This window comes from Hemitrygon akajei, chromosome 3 (genome assembly GCF_048418815.1).
Source record: "Hemitrygon akajei chromosome 3, sHemAka1.3, whole genome shotgun sequence".
In the NCBI taxonomy this organism is placed as follows: Eukaryota; Metazoa; Chordata; class Chondrichthyes; order Myliobatiformes; family Dasyatidae; genus Hemitrygon; species Hemitrygon akajei.
In genome coordinates, this window is record NC_133126.1 from 123,729,091 (window position 1) to 123,755,601 (window position 26,511).

The following is a 26,511-nucleotide window of genomic DNA, read 5'->3' on the forward strand; positions in this document are numbered from 1 at the left end:
AGAATCGGTGATGTTCTGTATTTGGATTTTTAGAAGGCCTTTGACATGGCGCCACTCATGAGGCTGCTTAATAAGCTAAGAGTCTATGGCATTACAGAAAAGATTCTAGCATGGCCAAAGCAGTGGTTGATTGGCAGGAGGCAAAGAGTGGGAATAAATAGAGCCTTTTCTGGTTGGCTGCTGGTGACGAATTGTGTTCCACAGGGGTCTGTGTTGGAACAGGTTCTTTTTACATTATATGTCAATGATTTGGATGATAGAATTGATGATTTTGTTGTAGAGTTTGCAGACGATATGAAGATAGGTGGAGAGGCAGGTAGTTTTGAGGAAGTAGAGAGGCTACAGAAGAACTCAGTCAGATTAGGAGAACAGGCAAAAAAATTGCAGATTGAAGACCGGGAACTGTATGGTCATGAACTTTGGTAGAAGAAATGAAAGAGTTCACTATGGTCTAAATAGAGAGAAAATACAACAAAAAAAACTAATGCTTAAAGAGACTTGGGAGTCCTTGTGCAGAATTCCCTAAAGGTTAATTTGCAGGTTGAGTCTCTGGTGAGGAAGGCAAATGCAAAGTTGGCATTAATTTCAAGAGGACTAGAATATAAAAGCAAGGATATAAAGTTGAGACTCTATAAAGCACTTGTGAGGCCTCATTTGGAGCATTGTGAGGAGTTTTGGGCCCCTTATCTTAGAAAGAATGTGCTGAAAATGGAGAGGGTTCAAAGGAGGTTTATGAAAAGGATTCCAAGATTGACTGGCTTGTCATGTGAAGAGCATTTGATGGCTCTGGGCCTGCATTCACTAGAATTCAGAAGAATGAGGGGTGACCTTATTGAAACCAATCGAATGGTAAAATGCCTTGGAGATGATGTTTTCTATGGTGGGAGAGTCTAAGATCAGAGGACATAGCCTCAGAATAGAGGGGTGTCCTTTCAGAATGGAGATGAGGAGGAATTTCTTCCACCAGAGAGTGAGGAACCTGTGGAATTCGCTGCCACAGGCAGCTGTGGAGGCTGTATTTATGTATATTTATGGTAAAGGTTGGTAGATTCTTGTTTGGTTAAGGCAGAAAGGATACGGGGAGAAAGCAGGAGACTGAGACTGAGAGGAAAATTAGATCAGCCTTGATGAAATGGCAGAGCAGATTTGATGGGCCAAATGGCTAAATTCTGCTCCTATATCTTATGGCTGCTAGAGGGTTGAAGGAGATTCAGGAAAGTTGCAAGCATTCAGCTTTTGTGAGTGTTAAAAAACAGAATTTACTCTGCGTGCATTAAAGTGATTCCATTAACTTCAAGTGGGAGGCAAGAAGTTGTTTGTAAAAGTAGATGCAAAGATCAAAACCCAGCTGGCTGAACGGAAGGCCAAAAAGAAACGAGTCAATGGACATATGAAAAGAATATTGGTCAGGTAATGTTGTGGAGAAAAAACCAAGTTGAGAGATCAGACCATGAAGAGAGCAATAGAAGGATTAATAAGAAAATACTCCAGTGAATTAGATGCATCTTCACAAGATCAAAATACCCAAACTAGAAGAAGAAAAAATAAGAAGAAAGATGTCTGGAGTTGTCAGAACCACATCCTGCAGTGTCAGGACCTCCTACAACCACTGAGATTATTTTCATAGCCACAAGTCTCACCTGCCAAGCAGAGTGACTTCCCTTGTCGGGAAAGATATTATCAACCAAAAGTAAGAAATCCCCCATAGTGATTAAATCATTAGGCCTGAATGGGACAATTTAAATTTTACTGTATTGTGGATGTCTGTATACAGTGGTTGTATTATATGGTATACTGTGTATTCAGTTGAGATTCATTCTCTAATGAGTTGGAGTTTGTAGCTAAGCAAGGAGGCGAGTTGTGTATTTAATATTTAACTAATATTGGAATAATATTGTAAATTGATCAATAAAGCATTCTTGTTCATTTAAATAATTCATTACAAGTTTCTGTATAAATACATGAATTGCATACATCATGACACTATCATGATCTATATGCATGCCTCACCTAAAGTAAATTCAAAGTTAGACTCACATTTTGGACTCCCATGTCTTCCTTTGAAATAGTTTCATGTTTTGAAGTTAAAAGACATGCAGTAACATCTTTCGAGAGGGTAAACCCTTGAAAGGCATCAGGCCCCGATGCTGTACCTGGTAGGGCACTGAAAAACTATCCCACCCAACTGGCTGGAGTGTTCAAAGACATCTTCAATTTCTCACTGCTGCAGTCTGAGGTTCCTATCTGCTTCAAAAGGACGACAGTCATACCAGTACCCTAGAAGAGTAGGGTAGCCTCAACGACGCATAGTTGTACTCACATTTACTGTGATGAAGTGCTTTGAGAGAGTGGTCATTGTCAGAATCAACTTACACCTAAGCAAGAACCTGGATCCGCTGCAATTTACCTACTGTCACAATAGATCTACAGCGGGTGCAATCTCACTGGCGCTCCATGCAGTCTTGGATCACCTGGACAACAGCAATAACCTACATCAGGCTGTTTCTGATTACAGCTCAACACCGTCATATCTACAGTACTAATTAACAAGCTCAAAACCTGGGCCTCTGTACCTCCCTCTGCAACTGAATCCTTGACTTCCTCATCGGGAGACCACAGCTAGTGCAGATCGAAAATAACATCTCCTCCTCTCTGATAATCAACACTGGTGCACCTCAAGGAGTCATACTTTGCTGACTGTTCTACTCTATAGCCATAACTGTGTAGCGAGGCATGGATCAAATGGCATCTATAAATTTGCTGATGACACAACTATTGTTGGCAGAATTTCAGATGGTGATGAGAGGCATACAGGATTGCGATAGATCAGTTGGCTGGGTGGTGTCACAATAATAACTTTGCACTCAATGTAGGTAAGGCCATGAAATTGATTGTGGACTTCAGGAAGGGGAAGTTGGGGGAATACACATCAGTCCTCATTGAGTGATCAGCAATAGAAAGGGTAAGCAGCTTCAAGTTCCTTAGTGACAATATCCTTGGTCTACCCTGGGTCCAACATATTGATACAAGTACCAGAAGGCATGACTGCAGCTATATTTTGTTCGGAGTTTAAGGAGACTTGGTATGCCACCAAAGACTCTAGCAAATTTCTATGGACGTACCGTACATAGCATTCTAACTGGTTGCATCATCATCTGGTATGGAGGGATGAATGCACAGAATTGGAAAACCTGCAGAAAACTGCGAACTCTGCCAGTTTCATCATGGGCATTGCCCTCCCCAGCATCGAAGACATCTTCAAAAGGTGGCATCCATCATTAAGGACCCCCCCCACCCCCCCCGTCACCCAGGACATGCCCTCTTCTGATTGCTACTATCAAGGAGGAGGAGCAGGAGCCTGAAGACACACACTCAAAATTTTAGGAACAGCTTCTTCCCCCACCACCATCAGATTCCTGAATGGAAAATGAACCCATGTATATTGCCTCAGTGTTTTTTCTTTTTTTTTGTTCTCTTTGTGCACTACTTATTTATTTTTACATATATACTTATTGTAATTTATAGTTTTGTTATTATTATGTATTGCAATATGCTGCTGCCACGACAATAAATTTTACAACATATGGCAGTTATATTAAATCTGAAATATGTGCTCTATTCCTGTGAAATTCAAAATTGAAAGGCTTGTTTTTAAGGTGGTACATTATCTAATTTCTTGGCCTCCAGTGTAATGCCTATTTCAAAGCTAGATGCATACATTGCTGAATTCATAGTAACAATTTAAATATTTAACAAATGGCCATCTGACCTGTGTTATTGATGATAACATTTATAATTCATTCAAACCACTGACTTCTTTATCTAACTGTTTCTGCAAATTCTTCAACTGCTTATAAAGTCTCCCCTTTAATGCATCTAATCCCTCTTAGTAGCAAATTTCACATCTCACTGCTCTGGGTGATGGTTGTTTCTGCATTCCTTGTTTGATTTCCTGCTGGTTGTCATATACTCATGACTCATAGTTTTGGTCATTCTGACTTATGAAAACATTTGTTCTCTAATTTGTTCAACATTGTTCCTCTAGTCCAAGAGAAGAAAGACTTAATTGCCTTTTCCTGATGGCACACTTTAAATTTCTGCCACCATCCTTGTAACGTATTTTGTACTCTTCATTCATTTCATTCCCAAACAAGTCATTTCAACCATCAAGCTCTCATTTTTATATTAATCCTGCTCCAACACATTTTATCTTCCCACATTACCATCAACTGTCCCTCTCTCACTTCACAAATTCTACCACTCATCTACACATTAGAAGCTTTTCACGGTGGAAAATTATCCAATCTTTTGGGATCTGGGAGGAAACCAGAGCACCAGAAGAAAGTCATGTGGTAACAAGGAGACAGGCAAACTTTTCACAGAAAGCACCAGCAGTCCAGAATGGTAATGCTGGCATCATATTGGTATTTGCAAATACCAGGATACTGTCATGATTTTCCTGTGAGTGATCATTCTATGCCTGCACTCTAACCCATTTACAATTATAGCACATCACATGTTTTCCATCAAAAGTAGAGTATGTGTGTATAGTATAGGAGTTATTTTAATGTTTGGAAGAATGTTTGTGAAACTTCAAATATGCATAAAGCTGAGAATAGGGTTAAAAAAATACAGAAACAAGCCATTCAACCGTCATAGAACAGTACAGCACAGGGACAGGCCCTTTCACCCACAATGTTGTGCTGAAAGGTCAGTAATCTTCTGTGCCTTGGTGATTCAAATACTTGTCTAGTTGCTTTGTATATGTTGTGAGTGTCTGCATCCACCAGTTCTTGAAGACAGCACATTCAGACGCTAACCACCCTTTGTGTGAACAAACAATATCTCAGATCACCTCTAACCCACATCCTCTCAACTTAAACCAGTGTCCTCTTTTGTTAGATACCTCTGTCTTGGGAAAAAAACAATTACTGTCTGCCCTATTTATCAGATTTGTAATTTTATATAACTTTCTCGGGTCATCTCTCAGAACTCTTCACTTGTTTTTCCTTATAATTGTAATGCACCCATACAGGTAACATCTTAGTGAATCTTCTCTGCATCGTCTCTAGAACAATTATGCCTTTAGTGTGGTGAACAGAACTGTACACAATACTCCAGATGTGGTCTGCCTCTAATCTGCCTTGACACTTCCTCCCTCACTACTATTCAGGACCCCACACAGTCCTTCCAGGTGAGGCAACACTTTACCTGTGAGTCTATTGGGATCATCTACTGTATCTGGTGCTCCTGGTGTGGCCTCCTGTGTATTGGTGAGACCCAATGAAGATTGAGAGACTGTTTTGTTGAGCATCTTGGTTCCGTCCGCCAACCTAATTCTATAAACATCGATTTCTTGAACTTCTGGTAATTGCCTCCCCTCATCTCCTTCACCATTCCCCATTCCTGTTTCCCTCTCACACCTTATCTTCTTACCTGCCCATCACTTCCCTCTGGTTCTCCCCCCTTCCCTTCCCTTTCTTCCATGTTCTTCTGCCCTCTTCTATCAGATCCCCCCTTCTCAGCCCTTTATCTCTTTCACCAATCAACTTACCAGCTCTTTACTTCACCTCTCCCTTCTCCTATTCTCAACTATTATCTGCCACCTTATACCTTTTACTCTTCCTCACTCCACCTTCTTAGTCTGACTCCTCCCCCTTCTTTTCCAGTCTTGATGAAGGGTCTCTGCCCAAAACATCGACTGTTTGCTCTTTTCCATAGGTGCTGCCTGATCCAGACTTCCTCTGGCATTTTGTGTGTTGCTATGGTTTCTTGAGAATGTGAGTAATAGAATCAGTAAGGGAGGACCAGTGGCTGTGATGTTTTTGAAGTTTTCAAAGTCTTCTACAAAGTCCTACACAGGAAATACGTAAATAAGGTTAGAGTACATGGAATTGAGATCCAGGTATCAGAGAGGAAGTAAATAGTATGAATAAATGGATCATTCTCTGTCTGTCTATTTGTGATTTGTGGGGCGCTGCAGGGAACTTAGGCCCCAGCTATTCATAATCTGTATCAACAGTTTGGCCGAGGGAACTAAATGTCTTATTTCTAAGTTTGAAAGAGCACAACTGAGAAGAAAACATGTTTTGATATGTGAAGAAAGCTTTTGGTATGTTGGCCTTTATAAATCAGAGCATTGAGTATAAGAGTTGGGATTTAATGTTCAAATTGTACAAGGCATTGGTAAGGCCGAATTTGGAGTATTGTGTACAGTTCTGGTCACCGAATTATAGGAAATATGTCAACAAAATAGAGAGAGTACAGAGAAGATTTACTAGAATGTTACCTGGGTTTCAGCACCTAAGTTACAGGGAAAGATTGAACAAGTTAGGTCTTTATTCTTTGGAGCGTAGAAAGTTGAGGGGGACATGATAGAGGTATTTAAAATTATGAGGGGGATAGTTAGAGTTGACGTGGATAGGCTTTTTCCATTGAGAGTAGGGGAGATTCAAACAAGGGGACATGAGTTGAGACTTAGGGGACAAAAGTTTAAGGGTAACATGAGAGGGAATTTCTTTAATAAGCTGGTATGAATTTAATAATAAGCTGGTAAGGAAGGCGGGCTCTGTCGTGGGCAAAGTACTGGAGAGTTTAACATCGGTAGCTGAGCGAAGGGCACTGAGTAGGCTACGGTCAATTATGGATAACTCTGAACATCCTCTACATAGCACCATCCAGAGACAGAGAAGCAGTTTCAGCAACAGGTTACTATCGATGCAATGCTCCTCAGACAGGATGAAGAGGTCAATACTCCCCAATGCCATTAGGCTTTACAATTCTACCACCAGGACTTAAGAACTTTTTAAAAAGCTATTATTACTGCTTTTTGAGATAGTGATTTAGATGCATATCATATTTTTTTACTGAGTTAAGTATTGTATGTAATTAGTTTTGCTACAACAAGTGTATGGGACATTGGAAAAAAGTTGAATTTCCCCATGGGGATGAATAAAGTATCTATCTATTGTTGGGCTTGAAATTCTGCCCTGTGTTCTTTTAGGAAGAGAGACAACTAACACCGGAATATAGCAAAACGTGGCTTTATTGCAGAATTCGTAACTGGCACAGCGAATCCACGGAGTCGCTGGAGAAGGCGTTCTGTTTTCCCCTTACAATCTGCTCTTATTTATACCCCTTTTCCCCCCAGCACAACCCCGCTACATATTAGGTAATATCGGGCACTTGTGTCCATCTTATTGGCCCGCAGCCATATGCTCATGAGTTACCTGTTTCTTTTGTTTACTGAATCGCGTGACACTAATAGTATCGGTGTAGCGGGGTCCCCAGTTTCGCTCCCCCCTCCCTCGCATTCCGGCCTCCTAACATTATGTGTGTTACGTGAGCCACTCCTGACCTGTAATGGCAGTCTCGAATTAACCCCAACACTATCTATCTATCTTTACTCAGAGAGTGGTAGCTGTGTGGAATGAGCTTCCAGCAGAAATGGTAGATGCAGGTTCGGTATTGTCATTTAAGGTAAAATTGGATAGGTATATGGACAGGAAAGGAATGGAGGGTTATGGGCTGAGTGCCGGTCAGTGGGATTAGGTGAGAGTAGGCGTTCGGCACGGACTAGAAGGGCCGAGATGGCCTCTTTCCGTGCTGTAATTGTTATATGGTTATAAGGTTGTATGATACAAAAGGGATATTTGGATAGAGCTGGAAACTGGTGCTGAGGTGGATGATTTGCCATGATCTTGATTAATAATGAATCAGGCTCAATGGTTTACTGCTATACCTATTGATGCATCATTAATAACTCTCGGAGACGGGAGGTGAACGATAGGCTTTTATTAGCAGCAAAAGAGACCACAACATCTTGGAGACTGAGGGAGGAGCAGTGCCTCCAACCACCTTTATACAGGGGTCTGTGGGAGGAGCCACAGGAGCAGTCAGCAGAGGGGCATGTCCAGACAGGTATAAATAGTTTACCACAGTTCTTATCTAACTTATGTATTGTGTTCGGTTCAGGGTACCACAATCTGGGATAATATGCAGAAGCTGGTGCTGCTCCCTTTTGAATCGAGGAGGTTGAAGGAAAGAAAATGAAAGTGGGAATCTTCCCATTTTCAGAAGGTCAAGATCCAGAGGACATACTATAGGTTGAAGGTAATTAACAAATAAAGCAAAAGTGACAAGAAGGGAATCTTTTATGCATGTATGTTTAGAGGCTGGAATATACTGCCAGGGATCATAGTGGCAGCATTATGTTGTGTGGTTTCAAAGTTCAAAGTACATTTACCGTAGTTAGCACGATGCTATTACAGCCCAGAGTTCGGAGTTCAGTTCTGACACCATCTGTAAGGAGTTTGTATGTCCTTCCCTTGAGGGTGTGAGTTTCTTTCAGGTGCTCGGTTCCCTCCCACCTTTGAAAGATGTACTGGTTAGTAGTTAATTTGGTCATTATAATCTGTCCTGTGATTAGGCCAGGGTTAAATAGGTGGGTTGCTGAATTGGAAGAGCCTGTCCATGCTGTATCTCTGAATAAAGTACAATAAGTATACGTCACCATATACTACGCTGAGATTCATTTTCTTGCAGGTAATCATAATAGGACAAAGAAATACAATAGAATCAATGAAAAACTACACATCAGAATACGAATTGGCATTTCATATTGAGGGAGGCGGGGAAGCTTATCAGGATATGCAGAATTATCATGGCAGAGTGAATCAGAAGCAGAATTTTGGGAGATTGGATCTAGGTGAGCAGGTGATCTCGACGTTTTGGAGGGCTTTTGAGGGAAGTAGACCACCAGCAGACAAATGGGATGAGCCTGGGTCAGACAGATGGGTCAGAGAGCCTGTTTCAATGCTTTATCAGCTGGAGATATTATTTAACACTGAGATTTTAAATAGTATTTACTGTTTTACCCTCAACAACTTCTCTTTCGATTCCCCCCCCCCCCACAAGTTTCTGCAGATCAAATGGATAGCTATGGCATAGCATATGCTATCTCTTCTGTCTGCTTGGTCTTCCCAGATACTCCTGGATAAATCAAATGTTACTTTCTTAGCTCTGGACTAGAATTTCTGAAAGTTTAAGTTATTTCCTGTCATTCTTTGGTCATTCTTCTTTGTCCAGACTCTACCATCACTATTCACTGATCTCGAAGCCAGCCTGCTCACCTAAATCCAAGCTCCCAGAATGCTGTCTCTGAGTTACTCTGCCACAATCGGTGAAAAACTACATATCAGAATAGGTATTGGCATTACCAATAGGTATTGATATTGGGGGAGGTAGAGAAACCCATCAGGACCTTTAAAATTAACGACAGTACCATTGAGCTTCTTATTTACATGCAACTTACATTATACAATCAGTTTCTTTAAAGAGTTGGCTGACATCTTGTATTTTTACAAAACACATCTTCCTTCTTGTTTAAGTGACAAAGCAATTCATAGTTCTATGCTCAAACCAGGTAGTGAGCATTTAACTGGGAATTTAATTCAGAACGTACTTGAGAATACTGAGGTCTAAGAGTTGCATTACCTGTTCATGGTATTTTTCACAAGTACAATCTGATATTTATGAAGTCCAACTTGGGAGTGTGAAACTGCACTGATTTTCTATCATTAAAGTTGTTTGCATGGTTTCTCAAACTTATGATTATGACCTTTTCCATCAATTTCAATGAAAGAGAACAGCTACTAAGATTATTTTTATTCGTTATATTTATCTAAAAGATTTTTTCTATTTTTTTTCAATTTTTTAATATAATTTGGAGAGCTTTTGAATACTTCTGACAGCTTTGGCAAAAATATAGGTTTCAAACTGTTTGTGTTGAGACTTGTACTAGACTCCCATCCTTCCCATTTCTGATAGTATCTGTCACAGGAAGGTCCTGTAACAATGCAATGTCTTGACACAACTACTAGAGGTGGCTTTTCTCAAAAAAATTCTCAGTGGAAAAACTGCAAGGTAAGTAGAATGTTCTCCTGGTCACAAGTAGGGCTACTGCTGCATATTCTGGGCGAGTGTTTCAAAAATACTTTCTAAATACAGCAAACACGAAGAAATCTGCAGATGCCAGAAATTCAAGCAACACACACAAAATGCTGGTGGAACGCAGCAGGCCAGGCAGCATCTATAGGAAGAAGCACACAGGATGTTTCAGGCCGAGACCCTTCGTCAGAACTAACTAAAAGAAGAGATAGTAAGAGATTTCAAAGTGTGATGGGGAGGGTGAGATCTGAAATGATAGGAGAAGACAGGAGGGGGAGGGCTACCCAGATGGAATATTAGGTATTGTTCCTCCGACCTGAGTATGGATTCATCTGACAATAGAGGAGGCCATGGATAGACATATCAGAATGGGAGTGGGACGTGAAATTAAAATGTGTGGCCACTGGGAGATCCTGCTTTCTCTGGCGGACAGAGCGTAGGGGTTCAGCGAAACAGTCTTCCAGTCTACGTCGCGTCTCACCAACTATCAGAAGGCCGCACCGGACACAGTATATCACACCAGCCAACTCACAGGTGAAGTGACACCTCACCTGGAAGGACTGTCTGGGGCCCTGAATGGTGGTGAGGGAGGAAGTGTAAGGGCAGCCTCTAACCTGATGACATGAACATTGATTTCTCTAACTTCTGTTAATGCCTCTCCTCTCCTTACCCCATTATTTATTATTGATTTAATTATTATTCCTCCAGTTTTTTTCTCTGTCTACCCCTCTCACTATCACTCCTTGCCTGTTCTCCATCTCCCTCAGGTGCTCCCCTCCCCCTTTCTTTCTCCCTAGGTCTTCCGTCCCATGATCCTTTCCCTTCTCCAGCTCTGTATCACTTTTGCCAATCACCTTTCCAGCTCTCAGCTTCACCCCACCCCCTCCAGTCTTCCTCTATCATTTTGGATTTCCCCCTCGACCTCCTACTTTCAGATCTCTTGCTATCTTTTCTTTCAGTTAGTCCTGACAAAGGTCTCGGCCCAAAACATCGACTGTACTTCTTCCTATAGATGCTGCCTGGCCTGCTGTGTTCCACCAGCATTTTGTGTGTGTTTCTAAATATAGGCCCTTTTAGGAATACTGAGCATGATGTCTTTTTAATATTTGATTGAGATGTGGTCTCCAGCTGAATATTTAACCAGTTTAGGATGATCAATGTTGAATATAATTCTGCCCAATACATGAAACATAATTATAGAATGTTGAAGATGGCTTTTTGTCTGGATACCAATACATAAAATCTTCCTAAGTTTAAGAAAATCTTCTGCAGTTGTTGAAATATCAATGACCTAATTAAAATGTCAACTTTACTTGTTTAATTGATCCATATAATTTGGACTTATAGACTTCAAAACAAGACTGCCTGAAATAATCTGTTGATGAAATAACCTGAAATAATCTGTTTGAGGGTACAGAATCTTTATGTTCCTGTTAGGTTGAAAGGTTAAAAGTTTGAGAGTGCCATGGTTTTCAAGGGATGTTGGAAACTTGGTTCGGGAAAAAGAGAGAGATCTACAATAAATATAGGCAGCATGGAGTAAATGAGCTGCTCGAGGAATATAAAGAATGTAAAAAGAATCTTAAGAAAGAAATTAGTAAAGATAAAAGAAGATATGAGGTTGCTTTGGCAAGTAAGGTGAAAATAAATCCAAAGGGTTTCTACAGTTATATTAATAGCAAAAGGATAGTGAGGGATAAAATTGGTCCCTTAGAGAATCAGAGTGGATGGCTATGTGTGGACCCAAAGGAGTTGGGGGAGATTTTGAACAATTTCTTTTCATCGGTATTCACTAAGAAGAAGGATATTGAATTGTGTAAGGTAAGGGAAACAAGTAGGGTAGTTATGGAAACTATGATGATTAAAGAAGTGGAAGTACTAGATCTTTTAAAGAATATAAAAGTGGATAAGTCTCCGGGTCCTGACAGGATATTCCATAGGACCTTGAGAGAAGTTAGTGTAGAAATAGCAGGGGCTCGGACAGAAATATTTCAAATGTCATTAGAAACGGGGATGGTGCTGGAGGATTGGAGTATTGCTCATGTGGTTCCATTGTTTAAAAAGGGTTCTAAGAGTAAACCTAGCAATTATCGGCCTGTAAGTTTGATGTCAGTGGTGGGTAAATTAATGGAAAGTATTCTTAGAGATGGTATATATAATTACCTGGATAGACTGGGTTTGATTAGGAGCAGTCAACATGGATTTGTGCGTGGAAGGTCATGCTTGACAAATCTTATTGAATTTTTTGAAGAGGTTACTAGGGAAGTTGAGGAGGGTAAAGCAGTGGATGTTGTCTACATGGACTTCAGTAAGGCCTTTGACAAGGTTCCACATGGAAGACTAGTTAGAAAGGTTGAATTGTTAAGTATTAATATTGAAGTAGTAAAATGGATTCAACAGTGGCTGGATGGGAGATGCCAGAGAGTAGTGGTGGATAACTGTCAGGTTGGAGGCCGGTAATTAGTGGTGTGCCTCAGGGATCTGTACTGGGTCCAATGTTGTTTGTCATATACATTAATGATCTGGATGATGGGATGGTAAATTGGATAAGTAAGTATGCAGATGATACTAAGATAGGTGGCGTTGTGGATAATGAAGTAGGTTTTCAAAGCTTGCAGAGAGATTTAGGCCAGTTAGAAGAGTGGGCTGAAAGATGGCAGATAAAGTTTAATGCTGATAAGTGTGAGGTGCTACATTTTGGTAGGAATAATCCAAATAGGACATACATGGTAAATGGTAGGGCATTGAGGAATGCAGTAGAATAGAGTGATTTAGGAATAATGGTGCATAGTTCCCTGAAGATGGAATCTCATGTGGTTAGGGTGGTGAAGAAAGCTTTTGGTATGCTGGCCTTTATAAATCAGAGTATTGAGTTTAGGAGTTGGGATGTAATGTTAAAATTGTACAAGGTATTGGTGAGGCCAAATTTGGAGTATTGTGTACGGTTCTGATCACCGAATTATAGGAAAGATGTCAACAAATTAGAGAGAGTACAGACTTTAGAATATTACCTGGGTTTCAGCACCTAAGTTACAAAGAAAGATTGAACAAGTTAGGTCTTTATTCTTTGGAGCATAGAAGGTTGAGGGGGGACTTGATAGAGGTATTTAAAATTATGAGGGGGATAGATAGAGTTGATGTGGATAGGCTTTTTCCATTGAGAGTAGGGGAGATTCAAACAAGAGGACATGAGTTGAGAGTTAAGGGGCAAAAGTTTTGGGGTAACACGAGGGGGAACTTCTTTACTCAGAGAGTGGTAGCTGTGTGGAACGAGCTTTCAGTAGAAGTGGTAGAGGCAGGTTTGATTTTGTCATTTTAAAAAAATTGGATAGGTATATGGACAGGAAAGGAATGGAGGGTTATGGGCTGAGTGCAGGTAGGTGGGACTAGGTGAGAGTAAGCATTTGGCATGGACTAGAAGGGCTGAGATGGCCTGTTTCCATGCTGTAATTGTTATATGGTTATATGAAGTGGGACATTTAAAGGTAAATTTAATTATGAGAAAGAAATTAGTATATTGTTAAATTTTCTCAATTGAATCAATGGAATATTGGTTAAGATGATTATATAAATGGGATAAATTAAGAACAAAGATAGAAATGTACAAATAAAGTGAGATTATCACCAGATGGAACATTTTCAAGACATCAAGATAGACAGGTAAGAAATGGCAGAGGCTCTAATCATAATTTCTGGGCTGTTAATAACAACCCTTCACAAATATTTTATTTGCACTTGTGAATATCCGAAAGGTGTAGAAAAAAGTTGCTAAGTTTCATTAAAACATAGTTTTCCTTCTATAGTCCAAACTATGTTATTTTCATGATTTCACTTTCTTTGTTTGAAATATCCTGATAACATATGGAATATAAATACAGAATCTTCTTTCTTTGGGATCACTTCAGTGGGCCCCAGTGGCTCTTGGAATATGCACATATTAGTACATAGTACACCATCTTTCCTCAGCTTGTCAGATTTATTGCATCAAAGTTCGAAGTAAAAGTTACTATCAGAGTAGATGCCTGTCACCACATAAAACTCTGAGAATCTTTTTCTGTGGGCATAGAAAAACAGTAACTGTAAACAGGACCAATGGACAACAAAATGTGCAAATGCAGATTTAAATAAATAGTAATAAATAATGAGCATGAAATAACAAGATAAAAGAGTTCTAAAATGAGTATGCTTATCCCCTTTTGTTCAAGAGCCTGATGGTCATCGAAATATTAACCAACAACTTGTATAAGGCATTCTACAAGACATTGGTTAGGCCTAATTTTGAATATTGTATGCAGTTTTGGTCACCTATCTACAGGAAAGATGTAAATAAGGTTAAAAGAGTACAGAAAAAATTTACAAGGATGTTGCTGGATCTGGAGGACCTGAGTTATAAGGAAAGATTGAATAGATTAGGACTCTGTTCCTTGTAGAAGACTGAGAGGAGATTTGATAGAGGTATACAAAATTATGAAGGGCGTAGATAGGGTAAATGCAAGCAGGTTTTTTCCATTGAGGATGGGTGGGACTACAACCAGAGGTCATGGGTTAAGGGTGAAAGGTGAAAAGCTTAAGGGGAACTTGATAGGAAACCTCTTCACTCTGAGGGTCATGAGAGTGTGGAATGAGCTGCTAGCACAAGTGGTTCATGTAAGCCTGATTTCAACATTTAAGTTAACTATGGATGGTAAGTATATGGAGGGCAATGTCCTGGTGCAGGTGGATGGAAGTAAGCAGCTTAAATGGTTTGTCAAGAACTAGATGGGCTGAAGGGCCTGTTTCTTTGCCATACTTCTCTATGACTCTTTCTAACACATTGTTTGAGTTTTCAGTGAATAAGTCATTTGGATAAATTACCTAAAGATATCTGAAGTGATAAACTGGATGAGCCACAAATGGTATTTGAAATGGCTACTTACTTGAGCTGCTATGCGGTGTCTGTTTGATATGCATCCTCTTGCCAAGCAAGAGTCAATTACTTCCTGAAAGGAATAAGCAACATAGCAGAATAAACCTCATGACCCTGCAAGTTTCACTGAGTCTGGTCCAGCAATACATCTGAAGAGAACCTTAACATAAGATACAAGTGAGTTTTCTTGCTTTTGAAGGAGAGCATGATCTTGCCCACTCTGAAGCTTCATAGATATAAAGCTGGGTCATGTTTTAGGGAGCTCAGTATCTTATAAGCCCAGAGGTGGCAAGATGCAGCACTCCACTTGTGAAATTTAACTTGTGAGCTATTATATTTTGGCCCCTGATTAGAAGACTTAGTTCTTTTTACTTTGATTTTTGTCAGGGATATTTTCAGTCCAGTTTCATCCTAATACTCTCAAAACATATTTTGACCCTAATTGTACTATTCAAATAAAATTCAAGTTTAATTATCATTCAACCATACATGAACACAGCCGAACGAAACAGTGTTCTTCTGAGGCCAAGGTGCAAAACATGAACAGCACATTCACAATAGTGAACACACACGCAATCATGCAAAAAAATCATATATATAGCCCAAGTCCCTGAGTAATATTTGATGGTGCAGTTTGCGGCAGTGTGCAGTCAAACATACACATGCAATCCAGCCTGTCATTCCATTGACCGAACACTGGAGGGCTAAACCAATGGGAGGCGATAGCCCCTAACTGGGCATGAACGCCATGCTACACCGCCTCCGGTGTCTCTTCTCCTGCACTGCAGCAGCAGGCAAGTCCACGGCTTGAGGCCTAGTCCCCTTTACAACAGTTTCCCTGCTGTCTGTTGCGCCACCAAACAAAAGAATCAGGCCTGTGGCCTCTTACATCATCAAAATCCAACAGGGTCTTGTGATCACAAGATAAACATCCAAGACAATCACCCATGGTTGCACTTCACACTGCCTTCACACACCAACTCCGATGCCTTTGATCGATGCCTTCCTGTAGCAAGCAGCAACATGGGCTGCACCCAGTCCAGCACCTCTGCCAATGAGCAGCTCATTGATGCTTCATTTTCATGTCCTTTGTTGATCAGTTGTAACTATTTTCTTCCTCACTGCAGAAAGTTCTGTAGGATAAGTGATCTAAAAGATTCATCTTAGTATATAAAAAAAGTGTTTGACCATTGAAGTATCCTAAATAAGTGTATGTTTATGTCTGTGCAACATTACTCTGATTGTATACTCACTGAACTTAAAATATTCACAATAAGTACACATCTCTGTTATAAAGGACAGTTCTAACATTGTACCAAGTGGTACAATCTGTTAGTTCAAAATAATTTTATATCACCAAACATTTTAACCTAATCACTTGGTTCACTAGCCTTCCATGACAGTTAGCATTGAAGGCATTTCCAGGTGCAGTTGGGATTGTTGGAGGAGTTTCCTTTGAAAGGGGTTGTCACAAATACCAAAACAAATATCAATTAATGTAAATTTTAATACAAGTGGATTAAAGCAAAACTATGTAGCCTGTCACATGTAGCTGAGAGATATAATAGTAAATATACAGATGACATACAGAAGAGAAGGCTTGATTAAAAAAAATCAACTAAGATGTCTGATTTGGCAGAATGCACTTGATGCTCAGTGAATAAGTATTTCAAGACCAATGAGGATTATAGCTGCTCAGTATAGTCCTGTAAACCTGTGCATCAGAAATTGCTGAACCACCACTTATCCTGTTTAACCCCACCTTCCCTGTCAAGATATTTTAATACTCACTCACTGGTCACTTTATTAGGCATGCTTGTACACCTGCTCATTAATGCAAATATCTAATCAGGAACTCAGTGCATAAAAACATGCAGACATGATCAAGAAGTTCAGTTAATGTTCAGACCAAACTTAAGAATGGGGAAGAGAAGTGATTTTGACTGTGAAATAATTGTTGGTGGCAGATTTGGTGGTTTGAGTATCTCAGAAACTGCTGAACTCCTGGGATTTTCATCCGCAACAGTGTCTAGAGTTCACAGAGAATGGTGTGAAAAGCAAAAAGCATCCCGTGAGCAGCAGTTCTTTGAGTGAAAACACCTTGTTAGAGGTTAGAGAAGAATTGTCGGACTGGTTCAAACTGACAAGAAGGCGACTGTAACTCAAATAACTACACGTTACTACAGGCAGGTCAGACAGGATGATGAGTCTTTGACCTGAAACATTAACTTTTACCACAGATACCTCCTGACCAGCTGAGTAAGCCCAGCATCTGGAGTTTATATTTTTTGTTGTTCATAGCAGTATCATTAAGCATTGTCTTTGTATATTCTCACTTTTGGAGAGATTCTTATCAACATGCATGCTTTTATTGATCAAACAAAAGCTTGGTCCATCTATATCTCCAGTCTCTGAGGGGCATCTTTATCTGCATAATGTTCTGACTTTGAGGTGAGTAAAATTGCACTAAACACTGACATCATCATGATGCTGAATTTTCATTTTGTATACAGTCAATACCCATACAGATTGTATACTCAGTGACCACTTTATTAGGTACACCTGCTCATTAATGCAAATAGCTAATCTGTTATTAGCTATTAGCTAATGAGTTATTAGCAACTCAGTGCAAAAAAACATGTAGACATGGTCAAGAGGTTCAGTTGTTGTTCAAACCAAACATCAGAGTGTAGAAGAAATGTGATCTCTGTGACTTTGAATGTGGAATGATTGTTGCTGCCAGACAGGATGATTTGAGTATTCAAATCAGTTCTGTGGTTTTCACACACAACAATCTTGAATTACATGAGAATAGTGTGAAAAACAAAAAAAATCCAGTGAGTGGCAATTCTGTGGGCAAAAATGCCTTGCTAATGTGAGAAGTCAGAGGAGAATGGCTCAACTAATTCAAGCTGTTAAGAAGGCAACAATAACTCACATGACCATGTGTTACAACAGTGACATGCAGAAGAGCATAGCATATCCACCTTGAAGTAGATTACAAACGTACACTCAGTAGCCACTCTATTAGATACTGGCGAGGCCACTGAGTCAATGAAACTAGTATCCATGTAAAATATTACTATAATAATAGTGACAGTGTAAATCTACTCCAGACAATTATAGCTCTTTTGAGTATTTATAAATAATTTAAAAAAACTCACCAATAGTTAACATACCTGTTTTATGATTTATAAATACCCATAGTTGAATGATAAGTAAAAAAAAATTGACCTCAAACTCTTGAACCAGAGGTAAGGTAGAAGTGGCTGTCCTCAACATCAAGACATTTTATGCCCAAGCACAGCCCCAAGAAGTCCAGGGAGGTGAGCAAAGCTTTAGGGAAATCATATTTTCCCCATGTTATACATGCTTCTAGGACACATAATAAGGTCTTAAAACTATTATTGGGCAGTTAGTGACACACACCATCCATTGTGTTTCAACATTTTCTTCAGTGTATTTAAAATCATGTAATAGTTAGGAAATAATAATACTAATCTGTAAAATAATAGTAGATGCCATGCATTAAAATTTAATTGCATTGACTTTCTGGTAGAAATTGATCCTCATTAATATAATAAAATTATACACCATATCGCTGTGTACAATAGGGTAATATTCTTAACTCCACAGTGGTCTATTTGCAAGGCTGATGATTGGCTCACTCTGCATGACATTAAGAAATACAATCCTAACATATTCAAGCTTTCCTTATAATCCAGCAACATCATTGCAAATTTTCTCTGCCCTCTTTCAACCTTGTTTACATCTTTCCTGCAGGTTGATGACCGAAACTGCACGCAAGACTCCAAATTAGGCCTCACTAACCTCTTATACAACTTCAACATAATATTCCATCTTCTATATGCAATACATTGATTTATGAAGGCTAATGTGCCAAAAGCTTTCTTTCAGATAAGAAGTTAAAGTTTGTGTTCCCATCTGCCCATTTGTTTGGATCATCAAGTTTATCTTAATGGTATTGGAAAAAGAGCAGAATATCTTTCCAGGTGGCCTGAACAATATTTATCCTTTAACTATTACCATCAAAAAGGTGGATTATCATCTTTTGCTGTTAAATTAGATTCAGTTCTGTGCTCTCTACATTGTATTAGTGATTACACCTCAAAAGTATTTAATTGATTGTGAAATTCTTCAAAATCTTTCAAGAATGCAAGTTGTTTCTTTCTTTAACTGTGCTGTATCTGATGTGATTATCCCATGAGGTTACCCTGCTGCACTGTGTGTGCTTAGTCTCTTCTATGTGGGATTCTTCTCTGTTTATACTCTGCTAGAGACAGAAGCAGACAATGGCTGTCCATATTGAGAAATTGTGAACTGGGATTTTATAGATCAGAGGTGAGAGAGGTTGCTGAACAAGGAGCAGCTTTTCCTCATACCCTGTTAGCAAGTGTAAGTTTATGGTAGGTAGAACCTGCCAAGATATGGAGGTAGAATTTTTGTCTTCCACATTCCTTATAGGAGGTTGTTTGGAGAAAAACAAGCAACTTACTTGTAAGTGAAATAGAGCTAACTGGAATTTGTTAGTGAAGAAGATGGTGTGGCAGTTTAAGGTAAGTTCAGAAAAACAATCATGTACTTGGGAATGTTAATCAATAAATGGCTTGTACATTTATACTAGATAAAAGACTATTAACCCAATCAAATCAGGTCTGCAGGAAGATAAATTATTCTAGGCCTAGATGAGAAAAATTGCAACCTAAGCAGATTATTTTATTCCGGTGTAGCTCACTAAATTAACAGCAACTCCTGACTATTCACTTGCATGGAATAAAGGTCAGCTGCCTTAATTGTTTTACTTTAAAGTGTCACTGATAGTAAATAATAAATGATTAATAATACTGCCTGCTTTACCATGATATGTACCACCATTCTTATGAAATTGCCTCCAAAATTAATTTACTTTATTACAAACATTGTCCACTAATCACTTTTCTTTCTCTCTCTCTCTCTCTCTCACACACACACACACACACACACACACACACACACACACACACACACACACACACACACACACACACACACACACACACACACACACACACACACACACACACACACACACACACACACACACACACACACACACACACCATCCCTTCATTCTATTTGTATTAAAGCATATCCACTCTTTAGCACAGTGGAGGAAATTAAATGTAACCACATTATATGTGTATTTACCTATAAATCTGCTACACTTCCTGTACAACATCTCCATTTGTAACTCAGTGAAAATGGGTGACTGAGTTCCCTGTGGGGAATTATATTTTCTAACGATATAGCCAGAAAATGGTTTATGCAAAGCTTAATAACCTGTAATCTAACCCCAAATGTATTAACATCAGAACAAATGATCATATCAGATATGTGTAGCAATCTATTCTCTTGCTCAAGCAAAAGAATTTGGAGCAACGAAGGAAATATGAGCCCAATGGATATGATTATAATGCATCATCTTACTTCCTCTAGTATAGATCTCAAAAGTACCATAATTCTATCTCATTGTCATATCTAGGCCATGCTGAATAATGTGTTTGGGAACAATGATTAATTTATGATGTTCACCTGGGAAAAGGGGTCTATAAAACCAAGCACCGTTATCTCAGATCCAACTAAACGTTTCAATTCAGGGGATCTGCACCTCAACAGGTGAGGAAGCTTTATGTATATAACCTGTTTTACCTACTGAGGAAATTTGGGTTTTGATGCTGTATTGCATTCTTCTTACTGTTGTTTTATTATACGTGCCAATGTAAGGCAATGAGGTTATAATTGATATAAAATGTAAAGAATTCATATTGATATATGCAATTTGAAATTTTGTTTATGTAACTTTAACTCAATGATCTATACATTATTTGAAATAAATAACCATTCTTCCTTGTGTTAAAAGCTTAAGCATGAATTGACTTTTGAGAGTAATGTGATGTGATGTTTATGAGCATGTTCAAAGTACATTGGATGAGGGGACCAAGTGTAACACATCTAAATTTGCTAATGAATCAAAGATTTGCACTAGAGTAAAAAGGATTCTTTACTCTGATAAAGTCAGGCCAAGTTGTTCAGATAAGATTCCTTTACCCAATGATAATGGAACTTGGAATTTTTTTGCTTAATTGAACCATGACAGTGCAGTTACTGAGTATATTCAAGGAACAGATCAATAAGTTTTTTTGTTCAGAATCTGAGTTTAATGCAAAATGTTTTTGAAAGATGGAATAACATAATTATCTAGTTCTGTTTCTTTTTATTTTAATACTAACTTGTGTTTCCTATTTTGACAATATCATGAATTTCTGATGCACTGTTGTTAAAGCTTATGTGAATTGCTGACATCCCCTCAGAATGATCACAGACCATTCTGGGTTTTTTTAATTGTATAGACCTGGAAATCAACAAGGAATATGTAGAAGTATAGGATTGCATCACATACTTATTCCCAGACACAAATATGATGTTACTATTGCACCTAATGTCTGTGGAATTGTGAATAGTGCCTTGGGAAGGAGAGGATTTAAAAGAAATATTAAGGATAAAGTCCAGCCAGAACCTGAGCAGTTATTCTACTCCTTTGCTGCTGGCAGTATGGAACAAACCCAAAGCAAAAGAATTCAAGAACCCTGAAAGATATTCAGAAATTCACTGAATTAAAAAATCAGTAAATGCCTCACTTCTTTTAGCAACATGGAAAATGTATTTTCTTAGAATAATGTCAGTCTGGTGATTCATCCTCTGATGGTTGTGAAGAACAATGAAGTGCTACTATGGAATAAACTAAACATAAATGTAATTATATTTAATTGCATTTTGCTGCCTTTGCAATTTGTAGAGATGGAATATAGCTCAGTAGATTTTGCCAATTTAATTTTATGACCTGCTTTATCTCTATAGGTAGCTTTCTGATTTCTGAGTCAAAAGTTGATGTATTTACATTTTACTCTAGAATATAATCTATATTGACTCTTCCATATGACATTAAGGCATGTTGTGTCATCAGAAGTGCAGTGAATCAGATGGACAGGTATATTATTGCCTAAATAGATGTAAATTATATCATAATTCTTTATGAAGAAAAGGAGGAAATTTTTGGAAGTTCTGCTCCATTTTTCTTGGTCAGAAAACACTGTAAAATGTAAATCAATTAGCCATTTATTGTCAGTTGCTATTTGTAGGACATGGTGTTCAGTTCTAGTTCCCTCCAACAAAAAAATAGGCCCATACTTTCTTCAGATAACAAAGCAGAATAATGCGTTGGTTCAGTGGAATGGTTTAAAATGGATTAGCATTTTGCGATTAAGCAGCATGCAGATAATTCATGAAAGGAAATATGGAGGCTGATGTGCAGGAAACAGCTGAGACATTTTGGAGAAAATACATCACTGCAATGATCTTGGTTAAACTTGTAGTCATGCTTTAATAAGTCTGTTGGCATTGCAAGTTTTTTATAGCATGGGTATCCTTCAAATGACGTGTAAGTAATTTTCAGTCTGAATATTCCACATCCACAGGTTTTGGAGCCAGATTAAAAATGCTGAATATAATTGCAGTTTTGATTCTGCTCACAATTGTGGAAGGTACCCCTCAAAATGAAACTGGGCAACCATCAAGCCGTGGACTTCCTGATTCAACTGTTGAGTACAACCTATGTCCCCTTCCAGACCAAGACTATCTTTTCAACACAGATATGGTCCCATCTTACTGTGTCTGCTTCCACTGCCGAGGGCCCAAAGGGGATCAAGGTTCTAAAGGAGATAGAGGAAATTTCGGACCACCAGGTAGACTTTGAAAGTTCTTAATAAATCTACAGCCTATTCGTTATATTATATCAAAGGCATTGTTCAAGTAGCCACTTTATTTTATTAGTTATGAACTTATAAAACTGAATTATCCTTATAGAACTGAATTAATCACTTCAAAATTGCACAGTTCAGATGAAATCGAACCAACCGTATAGCTCTGTAAAAGGACAAATTAAGTCCCAAAACAGTAAAACTAAACCTGATATGAAACTGAACCTTTCACAAAAAATTGAGATATAATGAAGAGACAATGCAATGAATGTTTTTAAAGTAGCTTTTCAGCTTTTATGATTTTTCTCTTGAAATTTAAAAATGGATGAAAAGGGAGACCACTACTGAAATTCTCCCCCCAATCATTTTAAGATGGTAAAACTTGTACTTTAAGATCATAATCTTAATTTCTAATGTATATAAGAAAAACACTCTTGTACATTGATTTTGCATTTGCTTCCACCACTTCCCCTGACAGCCCATTCCAGGAACCTACCACTCTCTGTTAAAAAGGCATTTTTTGCAGATCTCCTTAAAGCATCCCCCCTCACATTAAATCTATACTCTCATGTATTGACATTTTCACCTTGGGGAAAAAGACTCTGCCCGTTTGTTCTATTGATGCCTCTCATGATTTTATATACTCTTATGTCAGGTCACCTCTCTGCTGCACAATCAAGTTTGTCCAGCCTCTGAAGACCTCTTTTGAAGTCTCTCTAAATCTTCCATATTCTTCCTGTAATGCGGCAAACAATACAGCACACAATACTCCAAATGTGGCCTAACTAAAGTTTTATATGGCTGCAACATGTCTTCCCAATTTTCATACTAAATGCCCTGACTGATAAAGGCTTGTATTCCTTCCTTACCATCCTGTCTAGCTGCATTGCCACTTTCATGGAGCTATGGATTTACACCCCAAAATCTCAGGTTGCCATTTACTGCATACTTTCCTCTTACAATTGTGTAATTCAATTTGCATAACCTCACTCTTATCTGGATTAAACTCTACCTACCCTTTCTTTGCCTAAACTTACAACTGCTGTATACCCAACTGCTCAATATCTTGCCACACCCTTTGGTAACTTTCCTCAGTATCCACAACTGCTAATTTTCATGTGGTTTGCAAACTTGCGAACCAGCTCAGCTACATTTTCTCCGAAATCACTTGTACATATAACAAACAAGAGGTCCCAGTGTTGGTCCCTGTGGAACATCATTGTTCACCATTCTCCAGTGATCACTGAAAATAACACCACTCTACCACTACCCTCTGTCTTCTATTATCGAGCAACTTCGAATTCAAGCTGGCAAGTCTCCTTGGATCCCATATGCTTCAAAATTCTGGATCAACTGACTGGAAGACCTCCGTTAGTTTCGATAGACCATGGATTTGTGCCTTGGAAAGTTTCCAGGGCGCAATCCTGGGCAAGGTTTTTTTTTGTGAAGACCAGCAGTTGCCCAAGCTGCAAGTCTCCCCTCTTCACGCCACCAATGTGGTCCAAGGTAAGGGCATTAGGACCCATACAGCTTGGCACCGGTGTCGTTGCAGAGCAATGTGTGGTTAAGTGCCTTGCTCAAAGACACAACACTCAGCCTCAGCCAAGGCTCGAACTAGCAATCTTCAGATCACTAGACAAATGCCTTAACCACTTGGCCACACACCAACACAACTGACTACAGAGGACCTCATTGAATGCCTTACTAAAGACCATGCAGAAGCCATCCACTACCTCATCCTTGCCAGAAGGTGGATTTCTGAATGTCCTGCAAGTCCAGATGAAGTTTGGGAGTATGCACAGATTTTGAGATGCGAATGCTTGATTTGCAGCATGGCCGCTTCTGGCCCACTCTCACCAATCGTCCCCATCAGCTCCTCAAAAAACTAATCAAATTTGTAGGACTTGATATTCCCCACACAAGTCCATACTCTCCCTAATAAATACATGTTTTTCCAGATGTGAGTAAATCCTACCCCTAAGAAGCTTCCTCAGTAATAATTGGAGAGAAAATTGCTGGCAGGACCTACTAAGTAGCAGGGAAAGACATGGATTTACCGTTATACACCATGAAGGAAAAGTGCTTGCCATTATTGTGGAGCCATTACTGTGGCCAGTGATAATAGTGAGTGGTGTCCTTTTACCTAATTCCTCTTACTCAATATTCTGCCCACCAGCCCCCTTAACTCTTATCACATAAGCTTTTTCGTGTATTGAAGAGTCCAGCATCGACCTTGTGCATGATGTTGCCTGGAACCCAACCTTCTAATACAGTGAGAATGGTTAACTCCAGCATCACGCTCACGGAACCAACTGCAGTATAGCACATGATGGCTGATGCCTCAGCTTCCTCTGTATCAATGTCTGGTTGCTGTGGAGGAAATTCATCCAGTTGTCACATAAGTTTAGGCTGCTGTTATAGGAAGTTTGTGTGCAGACTCAGTTTGCCACCAGCATGACTATATGTAGTAGTCTTCAGAGGCTTGTAGAACAATATCTGTCCTCTGATAAATAAGATTAGTGTGGCAGTACATGGGAAGTGTGCCCATGATTTAGTGGAACATGAATCTGCCGCATTCTCTCAGGTTTATTTTTCCTAATTACACTGCTAACATTCATTCCATGCTGCAAGCCATCCAAACTCCTGCCATTGAGAAGATGCAGTCTGAATCTGTTTTTTTTCTTGGCTCTGAGTTTCTCAGGGACAATTCCATAATGTTGGAAAGTGTATGGTCATGCACTTTGGTGGAAGAAATAAACGGGCAGACTATTATTTAGATGGGGAGAGAATTCAAAATGCAGAGATGCAAAGGGAGATCTTGTGCAAGATACCCTAAATGTTAACCTCCAGGTTGAGTTGGTGATGCAGAAGGCAAATGCAATGTTGGCATTCATTTCTAGAGGTATAGAATATAAGAGCAGGGATGTGATGTTGAGGCTCTATAAGGTACTTGTGAGACCACACTTGGAGTATTAAGTGTAGTTTTGGGCTCCTTATTTTAGAAAGTATATACTGACTTTGGAGAGGGTTCAGAGAAGATTCATGAGAATGATTCCAGGAACAAATTCCAGGTTACAGTATGAGGAAAGTCGGGCACCTCTTGGGCTGTATCCCCTAGAGTTCAGGAGAATGAGGGGGGATCTCATAGAAACATTCTGAATGAGAAAAGGCCTGAACAGATTAGGTATGGCAAAGTTACTTCCCCATGGTAGGGGAATCTAGGACAGGAGGGCACAACTTCAGGAATGAAGGACGTCCATTTAGAATAGAAATGCAGAGAGATTACTTTAGTCAGAGGGTGGTAAATCTGTGGAATTTGTTACCATGAGTGGCTGTGGAGGCCAAGTCATTGGTTGCATTTGAGGTAGAGATAGGTAGATTCTTGATTAGCCAGGGCATCAAAGAGTATGGGGAGAAGGCAGGGGAGTGGGGATGACTGAAAGAATTGGATCAGCTCATGATCACATGGTGGAGCAGACTCGATGGGCCAAATGGCCTACTCTGCTCTTATATCTTATGGTCATATGATCTTATAAGCCTTGCTATTGTCACTTGGAGAGCAAAGAAGATATCATACAGTGGGGCAAAAGCATATAGAGAACAGGGAATGTTCAAAGATAATTAGTTAGGCAATTTTGTATTTTTTGGTTTATAAATTACATGTAATTTTTTATTTTGCTTTTATTTTGCTATTAAGATCAAAAAGACACAGTAGCAGACAGCAGCAGAGAAAAATGCATTGTTGTATTACCAATGAATAAGTAATTAGGTTGATTTTATTGGTATAACAGTAGGATGGATTGCTCGCTGTTGCCTTCTTCCATTTCTCCATTGCCATCC

The 26,511-nt window shown here is 39.2% G+C and overlaps 1 protein-coding gene across 1 annotated transcript in view; it reads left to right on the forward strand.

The window, feature by feature from the left end:
- The first annotated feature begins 7,994 nt into the window (after positions 1-7,994).
- Positions 7,995-26,511, forward strand: part of LOC140725366 (uncharacterized) — a 40,583-nt gene continuing 22,066 nt past the window's right edge. The window contains exons 1-3 of the mRNA XM_073040765.1: positions 7,995-8,112; positions 20,397-20,530; positions 22,390-22,656. Coding sequence (XP_072896866.1) covers positions 22,410-22,656 — 247 coding nt within the window. The 5' untranslated portion in view covers positions 7,995-8,112; positions 20,397-20,530; positions 22,390-22,409. The remainder of the gene's footprint in view (positions 8,113-20,396; positions 20,531-22,389; positions 22,657-26,511) is intronic.